Here is a 22,623-nt window from a genome sequence, read left to right on the forward strand (position 1 = left end):
ATTTCTTTTGTTTTTTATTGTTTGAATTATACAATATTTAAATTTTTACAAATTTGACGATTAGGACCTCCTTGCCTGAAGCACAAAATGTTAAAATAATGGAATTCCATGTGTTCAGGGAGGAATAAAACTTCATTTCACATGACAATGACGAGAAAATATAAATAATGCATATTTCATACAATAAAATACAAAAGAAATAGTGAGTGAGTGATGTCATCAGTTCCTCATTTGCATACCAACCAAGATGTGCACATAACTGTTTTGTGAAATGAAGCGAAACTTTAAAATGCTATAACTTTCTTATTTTACATCCGATTTTGATGAAATTTTCAGTGTTATGCTTGATGAATTTTTCTCTTTTTATTCAAATCAAGTTTTTGTTGGGGTGGACTTGTCCTTTAACCATGTTAACCTTAGCGAAGTATCCGAATTTCTCAAAAAATGAAACAGGGAAGGTAATCGCCTAACAGGTTGCAAGAAATTCGACGTTTATGGATGGGATAAATTCTGCTGAAATAAACATACAATCGAAGAAATTTCCACCATCGACTTAGACAATGAATTGCGAATGTATCTAAATCTAATGGCAAATAACGAAGTTATCGGAGTTTAAGATTTAACAATATTTTGTGAAAATTCGTATGCTTGTCATGGATATTTATTGGGTGGATTGATGATATCATGTCTCCACTTTAAGGCTGTTACATGAAATCACAAAATTTCATTTGATAATTCCATAAATATATGTATGATGATATTATGTCTCCCCTGTAACGAATAAAGTTTCAACGATGATTGATACTTTAAATCGGTTGCCTTTTGTTTCATTCTTGATGGTCAAAATTGGATTATGAATACAATTTCATAAAGTAAAATGAAAAAGATATAGTTGGAATATGACATCAGCTTCCTCAATGTAAATTCATGAAAACATGTAGGGGCCTATAAAACTGTTTAACCAAAGTAATGCAAGAGTTAAAACTTGAAAATATCATAACTTTCTCGATCCTTGTACTATTTTGATTTCATTATTAGTATTTTGTTTGATTTTAATTTTATCTATTCAAATTATGAGCTCAGCCCGGGCTACCCCCTTTAACCCACTACCCAAAAAGCAGTCACCATGCATGATTTTAGACTTTCCAGTCTGGTGCAGGCAGGAAATTACTATTTTCGTTTATTTTAAGGGGGAGCCACACTTCATAAGCATTGCTTTTTGTGGACACCCCCCTCATGTCAATTCATGTTCAATTTTATACTGTTATGATTTACGAAGTGAGAATTTTCATCTGTACCCGAATTATATTATTTGTAGAATGTTTGAATGAATATGAAATGTATAATTGAATTAAAGAATAGTCTCTCTGAGTCGAGAATCAGGCTACCAAAATAGAGAGAATAAAGATGTGTACAATTTTCAAGGGCCCGCCCCCAGAACAAACGTTAAACTCTGGTGACTTTACTAACTTTATTTGGGTACACCTAAATTAGTTCAGGAAAAATATACGGAGGCCAAAATCGGGGGGGGGGGTGCTAATTGGATTCCATCTACACCCTCAGGCTATGAGATTAGTCTGTAAACCAGACACTTGTATGTAGGGTAAAGTGGCCTTTCAAAAGCATTTGTCATCATCGTCCTGAAAATTTAATCTCATTGTGATGATCAACTTGATCGCATTATCTTGAAGCCCCATGTGCAACTGCACTAGGGAGCTATCTCTTTAGACGAAATTGACTCCTTACGATATATCTTATGTCATATCATTATTAACATCTGATTATTTGTCTTCCTCAGTATACGAGAAAAAAAATCATCATGTGTGACGACGATGTTGCCGCTCTTGTCATCGACAACGGATCCGGTATGGTGAAGGCCGGATTCGCCGGAGACGATGCCCCAAGGGCTGTCTTCCCATCCATCGTTGGCAGGCCCCGTCACCAGGGTGTCATGGTCGGTATGGGACAGAAGGACAGCTACGTCGGAGACGAGGCCCAGAGCAAGAGAGGTATCCTCACCCTGAAGTACCCCATCGAGCACGGTATCGTCACCAACTGGGACGATATGGAGAAGATCTGGCATCACACCTTCTACAATGAACTCCGTGTTGCCCCAGAGGAGCATCCCGTCCTCCTTACCGAGGCTCCCCTCAACCCCAAGGCCAACAGGGAAAAGATGACACAGGTAAGAATAAGATATTTTTTAACATCAAAACTGACTTTAAAAAAAAATTAAACCAAAACAGACAATTTAATCAAACTTTGAACAAAACAAATGATGAAGGTAAAAGATAACTCTTAAAAAAGTTGACTATAATGAAAACATAATGAAAACATACATCTATTTAATGGGACCACCAATTATTTTCTTTTGCAGATCATGTTTGAGACCTTCAACTCACCCGCCATGTACGTCGCCATCCAGGCCGTACTTTCACTCTACGCCTCTGGTCGTACCACTGGTATCGTTTTCGACTCTGGTGATGGTGTTTCCCACACCGTGCCCATCTACGAGGGTTACGCCCTCCCCCATGCCATCCTCCGTCTGGACTTGGCTGGACGTGATCTCACCGACTACCTGATGAAGATCCTCACCGAGCGTGGCTACTCTTTCACCACTACTGGTAAGATTTTTTCGCATGTTTTTCTCATCTTTAACACAGCATAAATATTTTGCCCTCGGAAATAGCATCCGTAAATCTAGTTCACACTACTCCTTCATTGCATCCTCAAGTGCAGTTGTATCCTTATATGCTCTTCACGCTGCACTTGTATTCCTTAACCCCAGGAAATTGGTGGGGCTAGGGGGGCGGGGGTTTTAGCCCCACCAATTTCCCCTGGTTAAGCTTAGCCCACATTGTTTTCACACTACATTTTGGCAAAGTGGGCTAGTACGGTAAACAGTACGGTACTATCTGGCCCTGCAAAAATAAGGGTTGGCCATAATTGCGGTGCTAAGAGATGCAGTGTGAAACGAAACAGGGCTAAGGATATGTGGGGCTAAGCATTATAGCCAATAACAGAAATCGATGAACAATCATCCCCTCAACTTGATTGCTGAACTTATAAAACATTCCAAATTTCTTTCACTTTCTCTCCACGTTTTTTGCGACGACGGTACTTGGAGAATAACAAATATTTTACCTCACGTTTAGAAATACCAATACAATTAATAGGTGTTGTCCTAGTGCTCTTCCAGAAAGTAATTTCGTAAATCCTGACATTGCTGCACTTGTACTGAAAATCTGATTACGTTTGTAACTAAGACTACTTTATTTCTTTTGTGTCTTTATAGCTGAACGTGAAATCGTTCGTGACATCAAGGAGAAGCTCTGCTACGTCGCCCTTGATTTCGAGCAGGAGATGCAGACTGCTGCCTCATCCTCCTCCCTCGAGAAGAGCTACGAGCTTCCCGACGGACAGGTCATCACCATCGGCAACGAGCGATTCCGTGCCCCTGAGTCACTCTACCAGCCATCCTTCCTTGGAATGGAATCATCAGGAATCCATGAAACCACCTACAACAGCATCATGAAGTGCGATGTTGACATCCGTAAGGATCTGTACGCCAACACTGTTCTTTCTGGAGGCTCCACCATGTTCCCAGGAATCGCCGACAGGATGCAAAAGGAGATAACCGCCCTTGCTCCACCAACCATGAAAATCAAGATCATCGCTCCTCCCGAGAGGAAATACTCTGTATGGATCGGAGGCTCCATCCTTGCTTCTCTCTCAACATTCCAACAGATGTGGATCAGCAAGCAGGAATACGACGAGTCTGGCCCATCCATTGTCCACAGGAAGTGCTTCTAAACTACTCAACCGTACTTGGTGAACAAACACTCGAACATTACCATTTTCAGTGTGAGAAATCTTGGGAGATAGAAGAGACTTCCATCTCCATGAGATCATTGTTTTGTCTTTGATGGTTCATCTAGTTGTCACAGTAAATTCAATAGAAGGACAACCAAACCGATGCATTCTTAAAAGTTCGATACTGCCAAGAAAAGAAATTGGTTTGAGGCGAGTTAACCAGGAAGATATTCATTTGTTTCCCATTTTCATGAAAATTGTGCATTTTTCTTTTTGGTGGGTAAATTTTTGGAACATTCTCCCTACCAAATTTGCAAACATTTAGGCCTAGTATTTATTTTTGTTCTACCTGAATGCCGAAATCCTGCCAAAGTAAACTTGGGGTATTTTATCACTTTGAAAGTTACACTTTTAACCCTTTCATTTTGTTCTGTTCAGTTTGTTTCACGCCGCCAAATTGATTGTATATATATTATTTCACATGAACAAAAAAGTTTGAAAAACATGGATTCTGTAAATAAATTTATACATATGCTGGTAATTGGCCTGATTATTTTCATTCATTCAATCTAAAATCAGAGTGTTTATACTTGAATTGTGACTATGATAAATTGAATGCTTGGTATCAATGGAGGAAGGAGTATAATCACCTGAATGACATATGTTATCTCCAAATAACTGATATTATATGACACAGAATAGATCCATGTCATGTGACTACTAGTAGTTGTTTGATATCGGTCATTCAGCTCATTTTACAATGACGTCATCTTTCGTGCATTTTTTTATCCAAACGTGTATGGCGTGCGCTCGCACTGAAAACACTTTTGCATTCAAAATGTGAATTGACAATGATCTATTTTTAAATGTGATATAAAACAAAAAATGAATGTTGTTCGCATTTCTGCAATGGACAGAGCAGTGGTGGACCGTGACCCCAAGGAGACAAAGCATTGGGGGGGGGGCACGGCATTGTTCACAAACAATGCAGTGCCCCCCAATGCTTTGTCTCCTCCGGGTCACGGTCCGCTACTGGGACAGAGTACTTCATTCGGTGAAAGATGAAATGAATGACGCATTCAACTCGGCTATATATATCTCGTTAGATGTGTCAATTCATCTTTCACCTGATGAACTCCTTTGCACTCATATAAACATTTATTATTTGTATATTATTTACAAAATTTGCATCAATCGTGTGTGTGTGTGTGTTACGTGCGTCGATAATGGTGTGGGTGTGCGCGCGCGCGGATGTGCGCAACTGTAGTTTGATGGTCATGACTGTCAATATTTGATTTAAACATTTACGATATAACCATTAAATTATATTTTATACAGGAGTGAAAAAAACAACTCAGTATAGGTACTCAATTACATGATGTAAGTCTGACAATTTTTCCAGAATAGATTTCCAAGAAAAACTAAATTTCTAAAGCAAAAAAAAAAGAATTCTCGAGGGATGAAAAATTCGTGTTTATTTAATTTCCGACATGAATGATATCTGGAATGCGCTATGCTTGCACATGCTAAAAGACTCTGAATTGATACCAATCTGTAGAGCGAAATCGATATTAATGTGCTAAATCATATTAACATAACGGATAAGAGAGTATGTTTCCAATTTCTGTCGGGATCTTTTTCTTAGAGGAAGCTCATCCTGACGATAAAATTAGTTTCATTCGAAGCAGAAAAAGATTTTTAAAATATGATAGTGAAGGGTTGAAAATCCGTTAAAAATATACCGAAATGTAAATTTCATCAAAAATTGAAAGCGATTCTATTTGTACGGGGATATAAATAATCATGAGATACATTACCTCATTCTACAATAACACATTTATTCTCGATGTTGCATTAAACATCTGGAATTTTCGGATTTGTTTATCACATGCTATATTGGGAGCTTCTCGCATATGACGTCACAAATAAAGTAATGATAATAACGATTCTCTCATTCTTTGGATTTGTATCAAAACTTCACACATATTTTCTCTAATAATTCAAACCAACTAATCGGTAGGGTAAATCCCACTTCATTTATTTTTCTATACATGCAATATATGTTTTGTTAAATATGGCTCTTTAGGTTTTTGCGGATTTATTTCACATGCTATATTGGGATCTTCTCGCATACGACGTCACAAATAAAATAATAATGATAATGATTCTCTCATTCTTTGGATTTGTATCAAAACTCCGGCCATATTTTCTCTAATCATTCAGACCAAATAATCGGAAGGGTGAATCCCACTTCATTTATTTTTCTATACATGCAATCTATTTTTGTAAAATATGGCTATATAAGTTTTTTACGTTTCTGGTTGTCTTTGAATGTGGAAAGGTTTTTGTGAGATAGAGGTGAAAGAGGGAGAAATAAGGGAAAGAGAGAGTTGGAGATAGAGATAGTGAATAGAAGAAAGAGATGGAGAGACGGGAAACAAGGATATAATAAGGAAGGACAGGATAAGTTATAGAAATAGTAAAAACAAAGTGGCACAGAAAATGAGGTCATTTGGATATACATGTACATATGGGCAAGCAAGGTAGGTTGGGAAGATGAGTAATTAAGTTTACATAGATTAAATCTAATCAAACAACCTCGATATTTAGTAACCGTATACATTGAAATAGAATTGTCTTTGATTCCAGTCAAAGCTATAAACTTATGATAATAATAATGATAGTGATAATAATGATACACGTATAATAATAAGAGCAATAAAATGATAACAATACATCGGGTGGGACGAGGGTAACTGGATGATGCACCCTTCAAGGGTATGTTAGTTTTAAACTATTTTTCAGCCTGATTTAGGTACCATGATTAATCCCCCAAAAGTTCATAATGGACGTAAATCAATGAATACAAAGTGACAAGTAATAACTTGAAAATATTTCGGTCAGCATTTATTTCTTTTATTGATTTGTCTAAATAAAACTTCACTAAAATCTTGGATATGAGCACCCTTCCGGGGGATAAGGAGCTACTTTCCGGTTACAAGGGCGCTGGTTGTATCCTCACATAACCCAACATGCACACACACACACGCACGCGCGCACACACACACCACACCCGTATGTTCATACACAGGGGCATCCACCCTGGCACCTCCTACCCGCATGTGAGTCCACACGAATACACACACATACACGCACCCTCTGACATCACACATCCCGGTACACTTTTTTTTCATCAACACAACACACTTACGCACCCCTGGCACTCACACACGCACACATCAGACGTATCATGAATTATGCACCCTCACAACCCATCACCTACATGTACTAAACTCACAACACACACCGAGCCACCCTCACACCCCACTTCCAAATGTACAGAACCACCCACCCACTCCCACGTTCAAAACACACGCTTATTGCTCACCCATAGTTATCTTAACTTACGTAATTACATTTAAACAAAAATATATAATTAATTTATGGCTTGTTACAATTCTGTATACGCTCATTTCGTGAGGGTTCGCTTTTTCAAAAGACTTAATGTTTTGAATATTTTTTGGGATATTCACATTCAAAGAGAGAAAGAAGAGCAGGGAGAGTGGGGGGAGGGGGAGGGGTATGTTCGCTCCCTCATCGTGAACTCCTGGTTTGTCTGGCCCTTTATTGTGTCATATCTCTTCTCTTGCAGTTGCACGGTCCGTATTCATATTTTTGAAATGACATTTGGCACACTTTAATTGGATGCGAACAAGGGATAAAATTACAATAAAATGTTAAGTTTTAAACAAAAGAATCATCCATCTATTCCTTCTAATAATGTTAAAGAAGAAAGTTATTTTCTTCGAGCTCATCGAGAAGTATCAGTCAATAAATAATTAGTTTTTTAAATAATTTATGGTTTGTGTGGATTTGGGTCCAATAAATACGTAATAATCATTTTTATGGTCCCAAGATTAAAAAAAAACTGAACTACTATATACTAAAAAAATATAGCATATCAAACCCCCACAAAGTGGCTTAGGTGCGAGACGAAATCAATTAACCGATCTACTTCAAATATGTCTAGCGCCATCTATAAAGTGAGCGATTTTTATTTAATAGTAGAGTGGGACAAACACATTGTGAAAATGAAATCAAATAGAATTTGAGTCTCGTTTCATGCTGGTTTTAGTGCCTTGAATGAAGATAACAAATGATATTTTGACTGTTAAACAGATATGCAAAATCTGATAAACAAAATCAATTTCCATGCGTTTTGTACGGTTTCTATTAAATTTGCTGTACTCCTTATCTTGTTATCTTTCATTTACGCCCACCTTACATGTCTCCGCTCACATATAATTATGTTCACATCCTCGTACGCTCCATTTTCTCTTTCTTCTCTGTCTTTTTCCCCCTCTTGAACTTTCTCTTCTCCTTTCTGACTTTCTGTTTTTTATTCTTCTTTTCTTACTTCCATTTATTCTTCTTCTTCTTCACATTAAAAATGCTGTTTTTTTAATTAATTGATATACAGTAAAAAATGCTACACAACGCTATTTACTATATGAACCTTACTGACAGTAGTTGTTTCAATGGTTTAGACAAGTATTTGAAATCTTAAACAACAAAGTTTGCTTCTTAATATTTGATTGTTATTGAATTGAGCATGAATTTTTAAATTGTTAAAATCCGTATAATATTTCTTGTAGTATAAAAAAACAAAAAAAAATACAAATTTAAAAAGTTTTTGCTAATTCTTCTCCCCCTTCTCCTCCTTCGTCTTATTATTTGTTCTCTTCCACTTCTTCTTTTCTTTTTTAATGATTGTAATTTTCTACGGTATCAAATTCTCGATTCTTTGATATAACTACAATAACACGTTTCATTTCAACCCACACGACCAAGCTCGATATTTTATTATTCATAAAACTCTTTGCGTAATACAGTAATAATCTCGCTATATACATGCAAAGTTATATTATATTATATATGAATTAGCTTAAAGACACAATATTATTTCAGTTGCACCCATAGCATAGGCAAAGTGGTACCCACAATGTTGTTGAATGCCCTTTTGTAGCAGATCTCGAAATATAGGATTACTTACTTTTTAAATATACTTTAATATTCTCTGAGTGAAGCTGAGGTATAGTAATTGCAGAAAATGCTTCACGCAGTACTGAAAATGTATCGATTTAACCTTGGAATTAACATTTACATATAAATATCCGTCGTCTCCGACTTCTGCAATTATATCTAATCCATCGACATAATCACGATAATTATGTATGTTACTTCGCTGCAATCATCACGATATGTACATGAAATAATTGGCTGCATTTGATTTCAAGATAATTTCAATAAGGACAAACTTCACAATACCAACCACCCAATAGTAAATGAAATTTATAAAAAATGTGAAAATATCATACACCTAGGGCCGTTTTCATAAAGAGTTACAACTATGGTGATTTACAGTGCTAATATGACAATTACCATGGTAACAGGACTCAGCCGCCAACAAAATAAACCTTTAAAACTACTGGTAGTATTTATGAAACCGGCTCCTGACCCGTTAACATAGGTAAGATCTCCACAACCTGTATACGAACATTATTAATGCCATATAAAATACATCTCACCCAAAGTTTGTCTAGAGTTATAGAGGTTTAATAATAATTTTTATGTTGAACTTTTGATTTTAGTAACACAGATCATTCTCTGAAAGGGTTTCCCTTCTTTTGGAATGACCCTTGCTTCTGTAAAATTTGAAGTATACTTCGCTCGGGGATATGTTTTAAATAAAGTATATATTCAAGCATTTATCTTAAACATGTTGTGGCTACATATCAAAAGCTAAAATTCAAACTATGAAACGATGTTTTTCTAGAATTTTTTACTCATTACATGCTATGGAAGTATTTTTATGCATTTCTTTAGAAATTTATCATTTAGTTTTTGTTGGGGACGATTGTTTTCTATTGCAATTGTAAATATAATCCACATCACATTCTAGTTCACAAGCATATAATAAACTCTTTCTTCTTTCATTGAAAATGAAAAATGGATAGTGAAATTGGCAAGCTATTTACCTAAACCCACCCTATACAAGCTATATATTATATATATATATATATGTATATATATATATGTCTGTGTGTGTGTAAAGCTTTACAACATTACTGTACAACAGCTTTTTGGCAACTCTTTTTTTTTTTAAATATTGTAAAGAAATGGATGAAGAGAACAATGGTAGGCGTAGCTTAAATCAAGGTTCCCCAGAGCTATCTACCATTGACCACTAGACCACAGAGACGGGTTAGTGGCTAGGACGAGCCCGATCCGATTGACCGTCAGATAGCTGAGGCATGGCGGCTTGTCATTGTTCAAAACTCATCTTCACCTGACAAAGGAAAATATAATTGGTATAGTGTCGAAAATCTGTCTATCTGACGGTCAATCGGATCGGGCTCATCCTAGCCACTAACCCGTCTCTGTGGTCTAGTGGTTAAGGCACCGGCGTTCAAAGCTGGGGGCCCGGGTTCGATTCCCGGCAGAGGCATTTTTTCGGCATCACCAATTTTTTCCAAAGGGTAGATAACACTGAAGAACCTTGATTTAAGCTACGCCTACCATTGTTCTCTTCATCCATTTCTTTACAATATATATACATACACTCTAAAAAAACGAAGAGCGTGTATTGTGACTGCACTTCAGAGTGCTGATTTTTCTCATTCAAATTTGAACTAGACAAATCAGCACTCTGAATTGCAGTCACTATACACGCTCTTTAAGAGCTAAATTATCTCTTCGTTTTTTAGAGTATGTATATATATATATATATATATGAAGCGTTAATCGCATAACCTTCACCTAGAAAATTTTGTTTGTTTTTTGTTTGTAACATATCACTTCCAGATTCCTACATAGACAAAAGAAAATTTATTTTTCAGATTTTATTGTTCAGATCAATATTAAAATCGGATATCAGTTATCGAACTGGTCACATGGCTATGTCCAATAGATCCCCTAGATCATTAATATGTAAACATTTCTTATATTGACAATGTAACACCCTCATGTGTAAAAAGGCAAATATATCGCAAAATATATAATTACAAGACACCTAACTGGTTCAATCGGCCAAAAGTCCCGTTATTTAATTCTGTTATTAATACTAAAAAATAATATCTAGACCAAAAATAAGAATATTCGGAGTTTCGTTTTGTGCTGTATTATTATAATCATTTATGAAATTTGTATCCTTGTAAACACATTTGCTGTCAGGAGTCATTCTGAATTAGCAATTTTTTGTGTATTTTTAATCTCATTTTTATCGTTTATATGTTAACATTGTACGCTGTTAATTTGTATTTGTTTTTAAAGTACAAATAAATAGAATTAAAAGTAGAAATATGTATTACAAATTATATAGTCCTTCATCTATTTTGTTTCCCTTTCCCGCATAATCAAATACCCGAATGAAATGAATTCTGGAAAATTAACCTATATATTCAGACTGGTTATAAAGTTGTGAGAGAGAGCGAAGCCAGCGAGTACACTTTTTTACATTTTTATTACAATTATCAAATTTTGACGTGATAATCAGAAAAGGATATCATAATTCACCCTTCTCTAGTTATTTTTCCTCCTCTTTTTTTTTTTTTTGGGGGGGGGCTCCAGCCCTTCGTTTCGACGGCCCTGTAAAGTTAACAGTATGTGTTCAATCGAACATCTTGTCAGAGATTATAATGTCATATTTGGCTATATATAAAGCAGAGGTGTACACCATCGTTTAGGTTAAAAAGGACTAATACGAGAGATAAAGAGAAGAAAAGAGACACATGCGATTAAATCCTTACAAAGATTTCTTCACAATTGCACTTTACATCAAGATACACAGCACTTTGGATGATCCCATGTCACACGATGAACTGCCTCGGTACTTTAATATAACCCAATGATCCCAATATATATCTATATATAATTTTTTTCAATCCATACAATGCTATTTACAGGTGCACTTTCTCACCGAATGCACTTTTATGTGCTTTCATATATGCTTTCACCCAAACCGAGAATTTTCGCTGAAAATTGGGTGATTGTGTATGGCAGGGCATGTATTCACCTGATAATGTCCTATCGTAATCGGTATCTGCTTTCTAAACCCACCTGTGTTGGAGCTAGGTTCAGCACTTCAACCGCATTTTTTTTAATAATTCTAAACACCAACATCAACATCATGTCATAAACACCGTATCTAAAATCACTAAGCATGTGTATTTCTGTAAGTCAACCGCAACAAGGTCTTATGATTAAACAAGTCGAGTTCAAAGAAAATACACTGGCGTGTATTTAGCAATAGGTAGATAAAGAACTTTTGGCACTAAGTTTGCTGTTCATTCCTCAAAGGCGTCAGCTTTTTCCGAGCAAATACATCTAGATGACTAGAATGTCGGAAAGCTAAGTGTCTCTTTAGTTCTGACGTTCGAGGAAATCCTTTGCCACATATTTCGCAGTGGCACGGATACGCTCCTGTGTGCCTAAGTTCATGGTCCCTTAGCTGCCTCTGCCTGAAGAACCCCATGCCACACATACGACAAACAAACGGACACACCGCAGCGTGGGTCAAACGATGTTCTTTCATATGGAATCCGTACTTGTACGTTTTGCCGCAGACATCGCAAGCGAATCGCTTCTGGCCAGGAAATTGACCATTTTCAACAGACATTTCTTCATCCTCCTTCTGTTTATCGTCGCTTCCTGGTGTACCAGGACTGCTGTTTTGAAAGTCAGAAGGCACATCGCTAGGGCCAGCCGGTAAAGTTTGATTGGAGTAAGCAACAGGTTTATTCGTGCTCAAATCTAGTATCTCTTGATTAGGTTCTGTCTTTACTGCTACTGCGGAGTTGGCTACGTTGCTGCACTGTTGTTTGGATTGGAGAGTGGCTGTCTTACTGGTATCATGCTGATCCTCTCCATGACTTTCCATGGTGGGATCGCCTGGAATATGATATTTATTGACATGGTTCTGCAGCAGCTTTCCTCTAGGAAACTGCATTCCGCATTCTTGACATGTGAAGATTTCTTTTCCAATGGATGCAACGTCTTGCGACTTGGACCTTAGCAGCTGTTCCGGAGGTTCAGCATTTCCTGTGAACGAAGGAGGTGCAGAACTTGTCTTTAGACTGATATGCGACTCCTTGATATGCTGTTGAAGGATTTCGGGACTTTCAAAGCTCTCACTGCACTCCGTGCATCGATACAAATTTGCAAATGTGCTATTTTGTTTACCGGGTAATTCGACTGGCTCTCTTGTGTTAGGTCCTATTGGGGATGCCATAGAAACACCGGCAGTACCAGTGGTGTCTTTGGATAGGGCAGTTGTGTCCATTGACGCAGCAATCCTAGTTCCACCATGAACGCGCTCAATATGACTCTGCATGAAGCCAAACCTGGAGAAGATTTTCCCGCACTCTGGGCAAGGGAATCGACGCTGTTGTACAACATTTTGTCGATCTTTACCATGACTTTTTATTAGGCATGCTGCTCCTGCAAAGAACCCAATATCTCCGTGAGTCATTAGATGATCGTGGAGTGATCTAGCGTCTTCAAAATAAGAAGGACACGAATTGCATGAGAAAATCAAGTCTGGTCGTTTCGAGTGAAACATTTTAGCGTGAGAAACCAAGTTGTAGATATCACAAAAAGTACGTTCGCATATGCGACAAAGATAGCGTTGCTGCGTTGCAACAGCAGGTGATACGGACGTTCTGTGGTCATAATCGGGGCCGTTCGGCAAAGTTGCTATTACGTTTTGTTCCAAGTTGTTTTGCGGCTGAAATTCTGGGTGTGATTGTGATGGCCGCGGCTCTGATGGCGACATTTTTCGTGTAGCAAGCTGAAATTTTTCTAGTTGAGATACATATAAAAATTCATTGCGTTGTTCAAGATGCTCTTGGGGGACTGCCATGACCCGAACGCATTCGCTGTCATTCGCTTGCTGAGTAAAGTCAGGTTTGCGAGTATTCTGTTCTGCCTCACGCCTCAGTATCCTGTGGAGGTGCAACTGCTTCAGATTTCGTAGAGCCGAATCTCTGCTCTCATCAGGCACGACATGGCTCTCCATAGGGACGGGTATATCTGACTGAACCGATAAAGTTGGTGGATATACAGGCGTTAATTGGCCATTGGTGCTTGGTCTCTGATCCTCTAAGCTAATGGCTGTTTTTAGCTGTGCCTTGGATGCCAGATACGACTGTTGAGACCAAAGTTTCTCCCTGTACAGCTTTTGCCACTCGTCACTAACATTGGCATCGGGCTCAGCGGGTTGATGATTCTGTTGTACTCGAATTATTTCAGCCTCTTGCGGATCGCTTGGCTCTGGTGTAAAGGGTATCGGTCCAATCGGTTCACAAGCCACCTGACACTCGAAGTCATGTACGTACTTCTTAGGTAACCCGGATTCCCCTGACATTGGTTGGTCACCAGGTCCAGCCCTGACACCGTAGCTCATGAAGTCGTTCCTCATCTTGTCAGTGACGTAGTACTTACAATTTTGGGACTCCCTTCCATCTTGTAACCGAACTAGAACCTCGCATCCGGTCTGCACTGCAAGCTCATGTGCCTGCCAAAATGAACAAACGAATTGGAAATCAAAAAATAATATTAAACAATATGAAGGCACATCATCAATATTATCTTCCATATTGTAAAGAAATTGTCCAAGTCCATAATATGCTCCAATCAATTTCCTGATCAAATAAGTTATGATATAAATTGCTATAAATTATACAAGCAACTCTCCTTTTCCCGGTCAGACGAGGATAGTTTTAAAACGTTGAAACGCCTGATGGTCTTGTCCCAAAAATATATCATCTTATCAATCTGGACCTACCTGCTGTATCAGTTTTCTTTGCAAGTTTTCCTGGACCCACTGCCGTAGGTCTCCGTCGCTGATGAATCGCATTGTAAAAAAAATGGAGACTAAGATTCAGGATGTATATTGGTCCTCGATTGCGGACACCGATCTACAAGCTTCGATGGACCAGGGAAGTGGGAGTTCCTGAATGCAATATTTGGAAGGGTGAAGAAGGTATCACGTGTGTGCTTCAAATCTGTCAGGGTGCCAGCATGACCGAATACCTGAAAAATAAATCAATATCAAACAAAATTACTTTCATGTCGTTGATTGAAATCAAAATCCATGGGAATTTTCTATTTCTATTTCAAGCACAAATACCTTCATAGGTGCACGTTTACAGTCCAACAGCATTTCTAAGAAGTAGTAGTGTCAAGGTCCCTTACTCGATAAAGTAGGATGATGAATTTGTAAGTACTGGGCCCCGTAAAACGAAGGTTAGCGATTAATCGCTTATATGAAAGAACAATTCTGATTGGTTCCCAGTCAGTCTACTGAGCAAAATTCACATGCAACGATGATCGTGATAGGCCATTTCACTTTGCGATTATCGCTTACCTTTGTGTTACATTGCCTCTAAATCTTTTGGTTCATTTTTTTACGAGTTATACATTCAAGGATTGATTTGTGACCTAATCAATAGATAAGTGTAACAAATCCTGAGATCAATAAGTATCTAAACCACAGTAGTGGATCAAGGATTGAGAAGAGGGTGTAATTACTTTCTTTGCCAAGAGAGAGATGGAGATTATGTTTAAGGATAAAACGTCAAAGATGAATAAGTATCAAAAGTGTTCTCTCTATAAATAAAAAATGGTTAGCAAGGAGTTTCAGAACAAAACTTATTCTAGGTCTTAATATGAAAGTTGATTGGTAAGATATGGGACCCATTTTCAGAAAAAGCACACCTTACCTCAGATCTCAAGATTATTGGGTGCTTTTTTAAATATAAAAATACAATTGTTTGATTAATTAACCTAGTTATTTATTTTTTATCTACAGGAACGTTGCAGTGTCATTTATCAGTACGGGCAGGGGAAATTGAGAGGTTTTTTTTTTTCTTTTTTAAGATAGAGTGGCCAGTATTATAGTAAATAATTCCCGTTACTGAAGGCAAGGGAGCATTTTTACCACATCAAATGCAATAAGAATGGAGCTATATTTCTTAATCTAATGTTATGAATAATGATTCAGGTATTCACATCTTCTGAATAGTCCTACAGCTGCACATGAAATTTCATATAGGAGTACGGCATAATGTTGATTGATTGATTGATAACGAATTTATTCATTCCAAAATTTTAACAAAGTTACAAAGTAAAGCAAAATATAATATAACATTTTGAAATGAAATAGGAACCATCTGGAAAGCAAAGCTTGTTATCGAAGGTTTCCTTCAATAAATAAGACATATTGATTCAAAAAACCAATATATATCTATATATAATATACAAATCATATCGTTCTTGTTGAAATTCAAAATATATATAATATACAAGTCATCATATCTTTCTTGTAAAAATTATATGTAAATCCTTGTTAAATATGTATATTTTTTGCATATTCTCCCAAGTAAAAGACAAACAAGGCTGGATTATATTACAAGATATGAAGAAAAGTGAAAAGGACACACAAGACAAAAACATTACGAAAACAGGACGTGGCAGAACGGTACAAGAACAAGACATGACAAAAAGTTATACCAAAACAAGACGGACGAAATATTACAAGAACAGACAAATAAAAAAAGACAACAACAACAAAACAAAGGACAAAAACGAGTAAAAGAAAAAAAAACTCCAAACAAATCTGCACAGGTAGAGCGAATGAAAGGAGACGGGAAAAGAAGCGAAATAAAGGCAGGGGGTGGGGGGGGGGAGAACAGAAGATCCACAAGATATCCTAAGTATGATGAATGATGTGAGTGTTATAGTTATTGGTTAGATTTTTTTAAGTGCTCTATTGAAGCTATGAATAGTTGGCTTATTTCGTAAAGTTTGCGGAAGTGAATTCCAAAGTTTGATACCAGAAGATATGAACAGTTTATTTGTTAATAATGTCCTCGTTCTAGGTAAATGGAAAAGTCCAGCAGATCTTGTAGGGTAGTGATGTACATTGATATTTCGTGTAAACATAGAATAAAATACGTCTGGTAGTTCATCTTTATAGGTTGAACATAAAAGATCCAAGATTATAATGGTTAAGATCATGTATCTTAAGAATTCCATGAGTTTTAAAAAGAACATTCGTATGTGCCCGATAATGAGAATGGCAAATAACGCGCAAAGCTTTTTTCTGAAGTAGTAAAGTCTATTCAAATGGAAATTAGCACAATTAACTCCCCCATGCAATAATACAAAAGTTCAAATGCGGGAGTATCATTGTAGAGTATAAGTTTAATAATATACGAGTCGGGAAATAGAATTTAACTTTATTTATAATTCCAATATTCCTTGAAATTATTTTGCATGTGTTATCTATATGTTCTTTCCATGACAGTCTGTCGTCGATAGTTACTCCTAGAAATTTCGTACTTAATACTCTTTGAATATTAATGTTATCAAAAGTAATGTTACCTGGGAGTTCATCAATGATATTGCTGAAGAGCATGTAATTTTTTTTAGTGAGATTAAGCGATAATTTGTTGGCGTTGATCCACTCTGAGACTAGTTTTAATTCTTGATTGAGTGTGTCAAGTAAATGTTTGGGGTCCTTATGGGAAAAAAATATATTTGAGTCGTCGGCAAAAAGAATGAATGATAAAGTACTTGATGATTTATAAAAATCATTAATGTAGACCAAAAAAGAAGCGGACCCAAGATTGAGCCTTGAGGGACTCCACATGAGATAGATTTGGGAGGGGAATTTACATTTGCTATGGAAACATATTGCTGCCTACTGCTGAGGTAGTTCCTGAACCACTCCAAGGCTATCCCTCTGATTCCATAATAATTAAGCTTGTATAAAAGGATATCATGGTTGATTGTGTCGAAAGCCTTGGAGAAGTCCAGGAACACCCCAACAGTATGCTCATACTTGTCAATTCCATTGGCAATCTTATTAATCATTGCCAACAGGGCATGAGTAGTACTATGTTTTTCGCGAAAACCAAACTGCAGGGGATAAAACAATTTATGTATATTAAGAAACTTTGTCGTGCGTACAAAAATTACTTTTTCCAAAACCTTCGAAAGGCATGTCAATAATGATATGGGGCGATAATTTCCCAACACGGTGTTGTCGCCTTTTTTAAAAACAGGGATTACTCGGGCTTGCTTTAATGATGAAGGTACAAATCCTGTAGAAAGAGACAAATTAAAGATATAAGTCAAAGGTTTAATAATGGGTATCGGGTTACTTTTCAGGAGAATGTTACTTATATCGTCACATCCTGAACTCATTTTATTCTTTAGTCCAGAAATTATATCAGCTAGTTCTTTTACGTCTGTTGGTGTGAAATATATCGAATTTGGATTAGGGACATTAAGAAACGATGTGAAGTGTTTAGAAGAGGCAGGGATAGTGCTGGCAAGATTTTGGCCTACGGATGCAAAATAGTCATTAAAAACATTTGCCAAGGCAAGGGGATCCTCTACCAATTCACCATCAACATTCATTTTCGCGGGCGTAGACATTTTGAAGCTACCTTGTATAACGTTTTTTTTTTTATAACTTTCCATGTATTTTTAACATCGTTTCTATAGAGGTCAAATTGATTATGAAAATAATTCTTTTTACATCTTCTTAGTATACCTGTCAGAATATTTTTGTAGTCAGTGTACTTTTTTCTATTACTGTCGCAAGGCTTTGAAATAGTTTTTAAGTAAAGGTTGTTCTTTCTGTTTATTGAGCGCAATATACTAGGTGTGATCCATGGGGACCTTGGAACCTTTTTGTAATTATTAGAGCGTTTGAATCGCACCACAGAAAAAGAGCTATTCATTAATTGATTCATTTTATTCATAAAAGCGTCAAATGCATCCTCGGCATTTTGAATACTGTAAATTCCTGACCAGTCAACATTTTTATAGACGTTCGCAAGTATATAGATTTAACATGGCACCATATGGCTAGCGCGGATTCGGTTTACACTACATCATAAATAAGCATTTTTTTGTGTGAAAATTTGTACTAAATAGGTATTTTTTTTTAATTGGAGAGCGGGGTAGGGGTAAATTTCCGGCATGCCCCTCTTCATACAGGGCCATGTATAGCACTTGTCAGAAATAAATTAAAATCACCTGAAATCATGCATGAGTGGAACGTCAGGCCAGCCTGAGCATATATCGATCTGTATCTAGACAATGTTTTGCTACTATGTCGATCAGTTTCAGATATTAATTTATGTTTAGGTGTGCGTGGGTGTTTGTGTATACCACTCCTTGTCTGTATAGATCGTTGATTTGTGCCATTTTGTACTTTCTGACAAGCAATGGCGGATCCAGGGGGGGGGGTATTCATTTCCTGCCCGTGTGCCCCCCTTTGAGAGTCATAGTCAGTATTTTTTATGAAAGTGTGTCGGTCACATGCATACAAGTGTACCCTTTTTTGAGAGTCACAACAATGAAATATCTTTATTGTTTTATTGGGAATATTTGATTTGATTTGACTTAATTTTACATATTTCGAAGTACAAACAACAATATGAAAACAGTATCAGAATAAAAATCAGACAAGGTATAACACTTAATTCAAATTAATGAAAATAGCGATTTGGAATTAAAGACAATTTAAGAGTGAAATATGAGGGAACCTGCATAAAAAAGCAAAGCTTGTTAAGTCTGCAGGATCCAAAAAAAATATCAGTCTTAATGAGTAGGAGAGGACAGGTAGGTAAATTGGTTATAATCTAATACCCTTTTTACACGGGATTTTCTTAAACCCGGACTATCACTAACCCCGTACTATTTTTTCCCCTTTTCCCACATGCCAAATTGTTATTGCTAACCCCGGATAAGGAATGCTTGCTTTTTACACATGAAACTCGCCCACCCCGGACTAGTGTTTTTTGTCGATCATTCGTAGTTCAAGTACTTCACTCGTACACTTTTTACACACGCTACAATTTCCTTAACCCCGTAATATAGGTGGGGCCAAATTGCCATTTAGCCCCACCTATAGTACGGGGTTAAGCTTAGCCCACTTTCGTTTTACACATGCGATCTTAACCCCGTACTATTGCTCTTAGCACCGCAATTGGTGGGATAACCCTGCTTTTTTGCAGGGCCAAATAATCCCGTACTTTAGGTGGGGTTAGCCCACTTTGCAAAAATGCTGTGTAAAAAGAAAGTGGGCTAAGCTTAACCCCGTACTATAGGTGGGGCTAAATTGCCATTTAGCCCCACCTATAGTACGGGGTTAAGGAAATTTTAGCATGTGTAAAAAGGGTAAAAGTAATGCCAAAAGGTGACAATTGTGGATATGTAAGGAATACAGAGAAAAAAATTAAAAAGAGTCTGCCACTCTATGACTATTACTTATTACTCATTACTCAGCCAGAGTGTATTAACAAAGTACATGTATATAAAAGTTTACACAAGGAAATTATAAGAATTGATAACCATCGCTTTCAATTTACGTTTGAATATATTAAAAAGGGGTGGTCCGCGCTGAATATTTTTATAGCTTAATTAATAGAGTAGAACTCATTGAGCAAAATACCGAAAATTTAATCAAAATCGGATAACAAATTACAAAGTTATTAAATTTTAAAGCTTGGCAATATGTTGTTAAAAACAATCGTCATGAATATTCATTAGGTGGGCTGATGATGTCACATCTCCACTTGTTCTTTTGTATTTTATTACATGAAATTAGGTTTATTCAATTTTTTCCTCCAAGAACTACAAAATTTGGATTGACAACTAATTTAGGCCATTAGATATTTATTGCTGCAACTTATTTCATTATAAGGGAGACATATTATTCACACAAGTATAAAATAATGAAAAAAATACGATTTTATGTAATGAAATAAGAAAACGAAAAGTGGAGATGTGACATCATCATCCCACCTAATGAATATTCATGACGACTTTTTTCACAAAATATTGCTAAACTTTAAACTTCAATAACTTTATTATTTGTTATCCAAATTTTGATGAAATTTTCAGCATTTTGCTCAGTGAATTCTACTGTACATGCTCTATGTATTAAGATATAAATATTTTCGGCCCGGACCATCCCTTTAAGTAAGACATTATGTACCATGTCATGGAGAAGAAAGATCGTTCCAAAACCTGGGCCCTTCAAATGCAATTGTTTTTTGAGCAAAGAAAATGCGAGTACGCGGAAGGTGATATAAGAGTCACTTAACCGGGTGGGATATGTGTGGATTAGATTGTTCCTTTGAAACATAGAATCAAATATATCAGACAACTCATCTTTTGAAAGCTGAAACATTAATATACCAACTTGAAATGCATATATATCAGAAATTTTGAGTACTTTATTTTGGAAAAATAATGGATTTGTATGGAAATAAAAACCAACTTGATCAACCACCATATTTACCATTCATACACAAGTGAGGACCTTTCTTTTTCATTTTTCTTTATAAAATATATATTTTTTATTGGGAATATGCCGTAGATTATTTTATTGCTTTTGTTTTCACTATTTTTGGGTCGTCAATTTTCTCTGGGAAAATGTGCCCCCCCCCCCTTTGGAAAATCCTGGATCCGCCCCTGTCTGGAGGCTATACAAAACTGTATATATACAGGAAAGTCAGGTCCACGATTATAATAATCATGACAATGGGGATGTGATTGCATTTTTTTTTTCAAGAGACAGAAAGTTTCATAGAGTCTGAATCTACACATTAGTATTCGAAACAAAAAGGTCGCATGACCATGATGACAAGCACCTTCGCGCGTGTTGAAAAAGGTCCAGTCAACCCACTAGTCGCCGGTCAATGCGTTCAAAGTCCGATGTTAGTAAGGGAAAAATATATACATATTAAAAAAAAACAGAAACCATCATACGAGTAATGGAATATGGGGTGATCTTGCAGTGACTAATAATTTACCCAAGATTCAAACTATCTAAAGATAGCAAAGGTATCCCATATAATCTACACGCAACCAATGGACTGACGGCTCTCACAGTCTCACTGCGTCTCATTTAGATGGGTTGCTGTTACAAATGCGTCCTCTTTGTAGAAGACAGAAAAGTAAAAAAAAAAAAGCAATTCCTGGCAATGGTAAAAAAAAGAAGAAGCAAAGAAGGAATATTTGATCATAGGACCTTTCTTTTCTCGGATGCTGACAAAGATCTTTATTTCCGGGTTAGTATCATTTGTGCCCGACTTTTAGTGATCGATTATTATATTGCTAGAATTTTTCACACATCATGACTGTATATGTTAAAATCGTCATAAAAGTATGGGGTCTTAAGTCTATCCTCCCAATATTTTTTCCCAACATCATTGTAATAATCGATTGCTTTGCTCACTTGCGATAGAGTCGGTATCAACTTATCAATACTCGCCTTCATCTTGCCTTTTGTGTCTATTCAGGTTGATTGTTGGTATATCACAAAGTTTTTTTGGGGTGTTATTCCACATATAGTAGATGGGTCTGGAAGAAGCTGTATCAAGACTAGTTCGATCAATCAACATTTGCTGCACGTATACACGGTGTGCACATGGCGTGTTCGTGTCTTTGAATTTGAACTCTGTCTGCGATGCCACCGCTTCTCTCTCTCTCACTCTCATTGAAACGTGATTCTATATACAGACGCTCTCTCTCCCTTTCTCTCACCCCTTTTCTCCTCTTCTCTTACACTCCCTCCCTCATTTCCTGATGTATCTATCGTACCAGAACTAGGTCAACACACAAATCAAGTTTGCTTCCGGGTGATTCTGGTTGCATAAGCCCCGAAAATTGGATTTATATAATTATTATATGGCTAAAAATATACCCTCATATCAATGTTTCGAACAA

The 22,623-nt window shown here is 36.8% G+C and overlaps 2 protein-coding genes across 2 annotated transcripts; one reads left to right on the forward strand and one right to left on the reverse strand.

Annotated features, from left to right (window-relative positions):
- The first annotated feature begins 1,798 nt into the window (after nt 1-1,798).
- LOC121428399 (actin CyI, cytoplasmic) lies at nt 1,799-4,354 on the forward strand. Its single transcript, XM_041624999.1, has 3 exons — nt 1,799-2,185; nt 2,378-2,624; nt 3,296-4,354. The coding sequence occupies exons 1-3, from the start codon at nt 1,820-1,822 to the stop codon at nt 3,811-3,813; spliced, it is 1,131 nt and encodes a 376-aa protein (XP_041480933.1). The 5' UTR covers nt 1,799-1,819; the 3' UTR covers nt 3,814-4,354.
- A 6,952-nt stretch (nt 4,355-11,306) lies between these two features.
- Nucleotides 11,307-14,896, reverse strand: LOC121428354 (zinc finger protein 226-like). Its single transcript, XM_041624934.1, has 2 exons — nt 14,657-14,896; nt 11,307-14,386 (listed from the first exon to the last, which is right to left on the reverse strand). The coding sequence occupies exons 1-2, from the start codon at nt 14,726-14,728 to the stop codon at nt 12,146-12,148; spliced, it is 2,313 nt and encodes a 770-aa protein (XP_041480868.1). The 5' UTR covers nt 14,729-14,896; the 3' UTR covers nt 11,307-12,145.
- Nucleotides 14,897-22,623: the final 7,727 nt, after the last annotated feature.

Source organism: Lytechinus variegatus, chromosome 15 (assembly GCF_018143015.1).
Source record: "Lytechinus variegatus isolate NC3 chromosome 15, Lvar_3.0, whole genome shotgun sequence".
In the NCBI taxonomy this organism is placed as follows: Eukaryota; Metazoa; Echinodermata; class Echinoidea; order Temnopleuroida; family Toxopneustidae; genus Lytechinus; species Lytechinus variegatus.